This window comes from Echinococcus granulosus (genome assembly GCF_000524195.1).
Source record: "Echinococcus granulosus chromosome Unknown EG_S00261, whole genome shotgun sequence".
In the NCBI taxonomy this organism is placed as follows: domain Eukaryota; kingdom Metazoa; phylum Platyhelminthes; class Cestoda; order Cyclophyllidea; family Taeniidae; genus Echinococcus; species Echinococcus granulosus.
Genome location: NW_020170641.1, coordinates 22,759 through 30,205, shown reverse-complemented (window position 1 = coordinate 30,205; position 7,447 = coordinate 22,759). Strand labels below are relative to the sequence as shown.

Here is a 7,447-nt window from a genome sequence, read left to right as displayed (position 1 = left end):
GGAGTCAGTTTTTGCTACATGATATTGAATAGCTTCAGGAGCATTTCGAAAAGAAGCTGGTGAAGGTTGTGGGCAAAGTAGCTGGCAGAGACGCTTGTCCAACCAGGTCCATTCATTGATGTGCTGGCACAGGCGAGCAGAGAATGGCCGTGCTGAAAGTATGCACCTCCAGCCTGGAATACTCATGCAGAGATTTACCAAATCGGAGGCATTAAGGAATTCGCATATCTTTAATCTCAGGTCCGGTGGAAGATTGGTTATTTTACGTGGTGAGCTGTTTTGTGCCTAAGTTGCTAAGAAAGTGTGCATGCGGTAATGATAAAAAATCAGATAAACTAAGCATGATGAAAAGAAAATAAGCGAATACGTAGAGAGGAATGAAGATAAATAAATGCAAGGAAATGAATAGAGACTCCTGGAACCTACCATTGCCGAGAGTTGCTAGCATAGACTGACTGCGTGACACAGATGTCGAGGTTTAAGTAATTAGCGTCATAAGAGGGAGTTAATTTGACCTCATCGTGATGTTAACACATTGGTTCACTCCTTATTGCAGAGTTTGAATGATTTGTATTCAAGATGCTTGCCTATGTGCCCTTTGCCCAAAGGTAAAGAATGCAATACAAGAAGAAGAGAACTTACAATCTCCTATGCACAGCCAACTACGTAAATGGACTGCAAATAATTCCTAAGGTAGTTGTTGCGTGAGAAAAGAGTCACTTTTTCGAAAAACGATGGTTTTATGCACTAGCTGGGCTGTCTTCAAGCACAGGAAATACTATCCTGTAAAACGTAATATTGTTTTGAGGAGCCGAGTTCATAAGAAGCCTGCTCTTAACTGTGGCAAAGTGAACAATTTATGAGTTTGGCAAGCCAATATGTCAGCCTAACCGCAATACGTCAGAATGAGCAAAACGGTGGAGCCTGCAGGGACTGGTGTAGATCAAGTAACCCATTTGGCATTTCGTCTTATCCTTCTACGCATTGTATACAAAATTCATTCCGTGTTGGTGTAATGATTAGCCTCGTCCTTCAGGCACATACTTGTCACACTAGAGAACAAATGGTAAAAGTAGGGAAATGCGTATTTCACATAATTTTATCACAGGAAAATACCATTACGCACTCTGTTTCCTCGTCTAGAAATTATGTGACAGTTAAGATCCTTGGGCAATCGCAAGCATTTCTATAAGCACACTATGCCTTAATGACACAGCATCAACTGATCATGTGAGCTGAGTGAGTGTATTTGATGCAAGAATAAACAGTGGATCCGACTAGTGTTAAAGACTGGGAAAATCTCCGAAAAGGCGTACATGCTACATATAAGCACATTAATTTGCTTAGTGTGCAAGCAGAGTAAAATAAGATGAAACACAAGTGGTCGTCTCAACTATTCTCGATAGCCATTAAATACATTAGCCATTTTCCACACCATTACAACAAACCAAGAACTTGGAATAGTTTCGCTCTGTTCCGCCTTCTACATATTTAAGATCGCTCGAGAACGCAACATGCATAATTCTAAGGTAAGATTTGCCTTCATTTTATTTCATATCACTTTCTTATTTGCACTTAAGTTTACGCACATTGAGGTCCAATGACCTACACATCTGCGGTGTGGCTGCTCGGTCCACCGCCCCGGGGGCTGTCTGTCACGAGCCTCATGCCGTCCTCTTTATGACGTGACATTGTCGTGATTCTGCTGCTGAGTAATATTTTTAGTCCAAAGCTAGATGAATTCGTGCGACTTCGTGGGGATAGATTCTCGCCTCAGATAAATTAATAATAAACAGTATGGTTTGAAATATGAAACTAAAGGTTTGCACAGCATGCAAGAAATTGATGGAAAAGATATCGTGTAAGTGCGATATGTAGAATTACCTGTGCATAGTGGAATATCAGTGGGGGACCTGCTGGTTTCCTCTTCTGTCATGGTGCCATGATATCCCAAGTGGAACAGCCCAGTTAATTACATTAATCTCAATAATCATCTACTCGCATAGGTCTTAGTTAACTGCTCCTTTATTAGATGGGTTAAGGCAAAATACCATTTCGAATAGTGCGCTTGCTTTAAGTAAGTCAAAAGAAGGTCCAAATCGTCGGCTTGAAAATAGCTTTGTGAATCTGGCATTTTCCTGCTGTTGTTAATATAGAGAAGGCGTGTAAAACTACCCTTCTCAGAGCCTCCAGCAAACAATCATCTCAAAACCTCCAACACCTTTAAAGTAGTACTCTACAGGTCAGTCAAAACCCCGTGGGCGTGACACCTTGATTTGATAGCGATGTGATCTTCAATCCAACGGACATTGTTGAGTGGATAAAGGAATGCTAAACCATAAGTTTCAGAGCTAGGTGACATACTTACATGCATTGCTATGCCATCACTGTATCGACCAACAATTTGTGTAATCTAAGATGGACTATAGTGTCTCACATACTTATAGTAGTCGTACAACACATAAATAAAGACGAGACATCAATCCAAATTTGCTAAACTACGCAGACAGATGGGAGGAATGGGTTTTGGTCGAACACTACCGTAGTGTAATGCTCCTCTTGGCATTAGCATCATACAATTGTCCTCCTCCATTGCTCGACTTACTACGTAGGTGCCCGGATAGAGGTAGCTGAATCGAAACACATCCAGGGGATGGACAGGCTGACCGTTCATTTGATTTTTCGCCTCTTTCTTCACATGAATATCTAAGTAGATGTTCGATTTGAACCCCCAACTGTGACAAACGACGAATTCTCACCGTTCCACAGGCAGTTAAGCTTCAAAGCACTTGGCCATGCGGGCCTGCAAGCAAGTCCTCTGACCCATCATCATCCACTTTATGAGAAGACTGTAAGACGGATTGATTAACCTAGGAACAGGGCAATTGTCACTGTGTTCCACTGGTTTCCCTCGTCAGATTTTAGCGAGGTGTTCGATAGCTGAATGAAGAAGAATTGACAGAGGTAGGAATAGGTAGATGGAAAGACAGACAAGAGCTTCAGATCCATTGGCCTGAAACGCTGTGGGTTGGTGCCATGAGAAAGGTTGCTTAAGAGGGTTGTTGTGAAGGCGGAGTTATTTATGTGGCATACTTGGACGAGATCATCAGGCACACGAATATTTATCATTGCCTCTGATTTCAACTAATCTGTGTAAATGTGCATCTCATGGGCTGTATGGAATGTGAATGCAAACAAACTTTCACCTGAAGTGACAAGGCTTAAACGATCGCCAAGTTGTTCGAGACGAGGCTAGGCGAGTCGATGCCATAAGATACAATGGTGAAAGGCTGGCGTATCACTAGTAAATTAGCCAGTACATAGACTACTGGTACTTCTCCAGTGATACTGCCTTGCATAGATCTAAGAGCAGACATAACCGTGCAGTTAGTACGGAGGTTTGCAAAATAACAGACGAGGAGGAGTCAACCAACCCACCTCTTAAGCTACCACCTAATAAGTATGAAAAACTTAATAGGATTTTTACGTGACTATCTCCTCTTATCTGTGTCATCACCTACACTGTCTACTTTAGAATATGCGCTGCTGGGTCCCCCAACTTAGGTTGGCCAACTACTGCTAGATCATAAAGCCTTTTTCACTGCACAAAGCCAACGCGTTTCTGACGATAGTAAAAACCGTGTGTCTACAGAATAAAAAGATTTTTACAGCGTCGTAAAAATATTTTGTATTGTTCTAGCATTCATGCTCTCACCACACCTATCTGTACTACTGTGTAAGCTTGAGCAAAGTTGTTTACGTAGTTGAAAGCGTATCTACTGCTGAGACGAGATATTCCCTCGGGAATACTTCCTCAGGGTTTAGAGGCATGTTTACACAGACGATAGACTTCGAAGAAGCTTACTTGGCTAAAGAGGAGGATATGCAAGAACACATTGACGACTTGGCCTCACAGTGCACTGAACTTTGCACTCTGCAATTAATCACTCATGCCTCGAATGTCGACAATTTGTCTTCTCTCTCCACCTTACTGTGCATTAATATTTTGGATTTCTGCCCTATTATTTCCCTATTAGTTGAAATTTGAGAAAAGATTATGGAAAGACGTGGAGTTAAAGGCAATTACTAAGAGTAGGAATGAGCCTGGGTCCTGTGGCGAGGCATGGTCATGTTTATGTCGTGTAGAGAAGTGACAAGCGGTGGGGAATGCAATACAGTGGGATGCAGATGCGCGAACTTGCATCAAGTGAGGAGGGCAGTAAGGAAAGATACATGCAAAATAGTTGCTAGCAGAAGGACGATAAAAATGAAAACGAAAAAGATGTGCTGAGAGGGCAAAAGCAGATATAGTTCTTAAGATGCATTGCTTCACTATGTGGAATTTTTTGCCTTCAATTTACTACGGTAGGACTTAGTGAATCTTTAAGATTTTCCAAAGAACGATCGTGGTGCCATCCATTCCGTGAATGGCGCGGCATCAGATATGAAGATACTGGTATTAAGTTCGCCGGAATAGTCTTCAAGCTCTAAAATGATTGCACTTTTACTTTCAATTTATCCAACTTTCCCATTCTTTTGCAGTTTTACTGGAGTTTCACTTAAGTGCAAATCTACTATCAAGCAGAGAGCCGCCAAAAGTGTACTGATAAGTATTCGAAGACAAAGGTGAATCAAAACCTATAAATAAGCGTAAATGAAAATATCAAGCAATTGTGGCACTCCCTTTCATCCAGAGAATCATTCAACCAGCTACCAGGACTGCAGGTGCACTTTGCGCCCTTCATTAGGCAATCATATAAACTGGCAGTTAGGACGTCTATCACACCGGTGTTATCACTGGTGAGCTCTATCACTTTCGAGAACAGCACGGACTTTGAAAAGTGGATGTAATGCTATATTTGAACAGCTGTTTTACCTCTGAAGTCAAGGAGTGCTTAAGAACCAATGTACTCACCCACCTTGGGAAAAGTCGTAATATAGAACACTGAGTAAAAATATTGCTGAACCATCTTAGCTCATCTTGTCGCAGACGAGGAGGAGCACTCTCTCATTAGATACACATCCTATCACTTTGGATTATGAAGGACGGCTATGCGGTGCACCCAATGGACCTATAACTATTAGCAGAATGAGTTTCCCACACTTCTAACTTCGAAGTGTTCTCCGTCGTTGGTGAGGGTAGGAGCCGAAACATAACCACCCTTTCGGAATTCTTGATGTTCATAAAAGGAAATGGTGTTACCGCGATGCCGTATGACGAATTCCGTTTTTACCTCTTTTACCTCGGCTTTCAAGCGATCACACTGAGTAGATGAAAGCATCCGTTATTGGTGGCATTATGTACGGGTAGACTAATTATTGTTACGATAGTTCAAAGTACTCTTTTTCCTCCTTAGCAGATAACATCCGTTCTGTGACATGATTCGTGTTCCTGACCGACACTTACTTACAAGTTCTATTCAAACCAACATTAATTGCGGTTCCAGCATAAAATTTTGCTCATAAAGTACAGAAGCACTGTGAAGTCTCTATTAGTTTGCCTTGCGTCATTAAACATAAGCCTAAATAAGGCAACGCATCACTGCTTGATCCCTTCTTTTTGTCTGTTTTTATCTTCACCGTTGTAGTTTCGACCATCCATTCCAAGCCAAGGTCATCAGTCGACGCATTTAAAATTGGTCGGAGACACATTTGATGCCATCATCGACTATCACTCAGGGAATGTCATAGGAGTCGAGTGTAATTGAGTACAGTAGACTTCTGACACTGTTCACATCTATGAGCCTCAGCGGTGTGCAACTTGTGTGTGACGCTTAATAATTTTACAGGAAGTCTATATGAAAATAACTAATGCTAGTTTGTAAAGGCAGCTGCCAAAGTTGGTAGTAGTTAAATGGTGTATGTCAATTAAAAATAATGTATTGGCCTAAAGTTTTCGATTAAGTAAACCCCGTGAACATGGTTGTGGGTCTCTATCAGGTCCTGGAACAACAAATTTGGCTTGAGCCAAGAGTTCGGTAGCGAGGTGTGAACAGAATTGTAATGATTGGCGATAGTTCGATTTGTGTTGTTTAAATACATCACAAATCACATGGCTACAGTGTAGCAACTTGTCTGACTTCATGCGCAGCAGCGCGAGATTTTTAGACTATACTCAGTAGCATAGTTTTCCCCACTGCCTTCCAATCCTACACTTCGTCAGTGAGTAACATTCCTCTATAGTGAAATGAAATCCAACCACACCTTAAAGCGGTGGGACTAGAGAAACTCCTGATGTTTTTTCGTTGAAAATATTACCATCCAGTTAAGAAAATAGCTCCTGTGCTCCATTCTCCCTCGAAATCCATTCCAGATGTGAACGCTTATCCATTTCACGGCCTCATTCCTCGATCTGCTAATAGTTGTAGGTACTTTGTCTACACTTACTTGTTGAAAGCGACAGAAGAAACCTTTGTCATGTAAGATCTGCCATGGTCTTAATTGTTGACGTCAAGTCGAGCTGAGTTAGTGCACTTTCTTAAAACTTGGTCGTTGAGAATTTTCCAACCTTTAGAGCGGCTAAAAATTGATTCCCAGGAAGACACTTTTGGGCCCTTTCTCTGAGGTGCTGTCAGTTTACGTCAATCCCGCGATAATTGGAGCACCTTTAGCCTTGAGGGAAGAAACAGGCCCTGATCTTTTAACTGTTTATATTTAAACAAAGTAAATAAACAATGCTTTAAAGTTATGATTGTTGCGTCATACAACCAGAGAATGTTTTCATATCAACAGTTTATTGTGTGCATTTTCGAAAATGTTACTAAACTTCTCTTTGTTGCTGCTCTACCATTTTAGTAGTATCATTGGAGTAATTGGTCATTTTATTCGAATTGTGCAGTACACTCTATACTCTGCCACTGAAATTCACGGCATTTTTTGCTGTATTTAGAATAAAACACGCAGTCACTATTTATCGCTCCTTGATGTGCATAACACAAATGGTACGTTTAATATTTCCTAAGTTGTTTACGTCCCAGAATGAAAATGTGGATAGGGATATTACCCTTTAGCACAGAGAGGGAAATTTGCAGGTCATAAGCATTGTAAACTGCTTCAGGTCTCAAAGACCGAATTCCTTCTCATGAAAATGCTTGTGCTTTCCGCCTATTCTCTGCAAACAAAGAACAGCGTGCATTTATTAAACTTTACCTCGAACAAATCATGCCAATCATAAAGTGTACATGCTGCTTGATACTTTTAAACCATTTGTTTTAGTAAATCAAATCAAAGCAAATCAAATTCGTTTTTAGTAGGCGGATATTCTTTGCATGATGTCGAAATAAATAATGAAAAGTATTTGCTTCAAAAGCAATAAGATTAATGGCTACAATAAGAGTAATGGGGCATGGGAAGTCAAATCAATTATTAAATGAGAAAACAAAGTCTCTAATAGTATTTGCGTGTGGTAAAATAATGGAGATACTTATCTTCTCAATTCTACCACGCC

The 7,447-nt window shown here is 40.8% G+C and overlaps 1 protein-coding gene across 1 annotated transcript in view; it reads left to right on the top strand. All coding sequences in view use genetic code 11, as the record gives it.

Moving 5' to 3' along the window:
- The window catches only part of EGR_10742 (hypothetical protein), a gene marked incomplete at both ends in the record, with an annotated part of 8,541 nt that extends 1,226 nt beyond the window's left edge, over positions 1-7,315 (top strand). The window contains 4 exons of the mRNA XM_024499991.1: positions 1,822-1,861; positions 3,672-3,736; positions 6,665-6,794; positions 7,216-7,315. Of these exons, the coding sequence (XP_024345595.1) occupies positions 1,822-1,861; positions 3,672-3,736; positions 6,665-6,794; positions 7,216-7,315 (335 nt within the window). The remainder of the gene's footprint in view (positions 1-1,821; positions 1,862-3,671; positions 3,737-6,664; positions 6,795-7,215) is intronic.
- Positions 7,316-7,447: the final 132 nt, after the last annotated feature.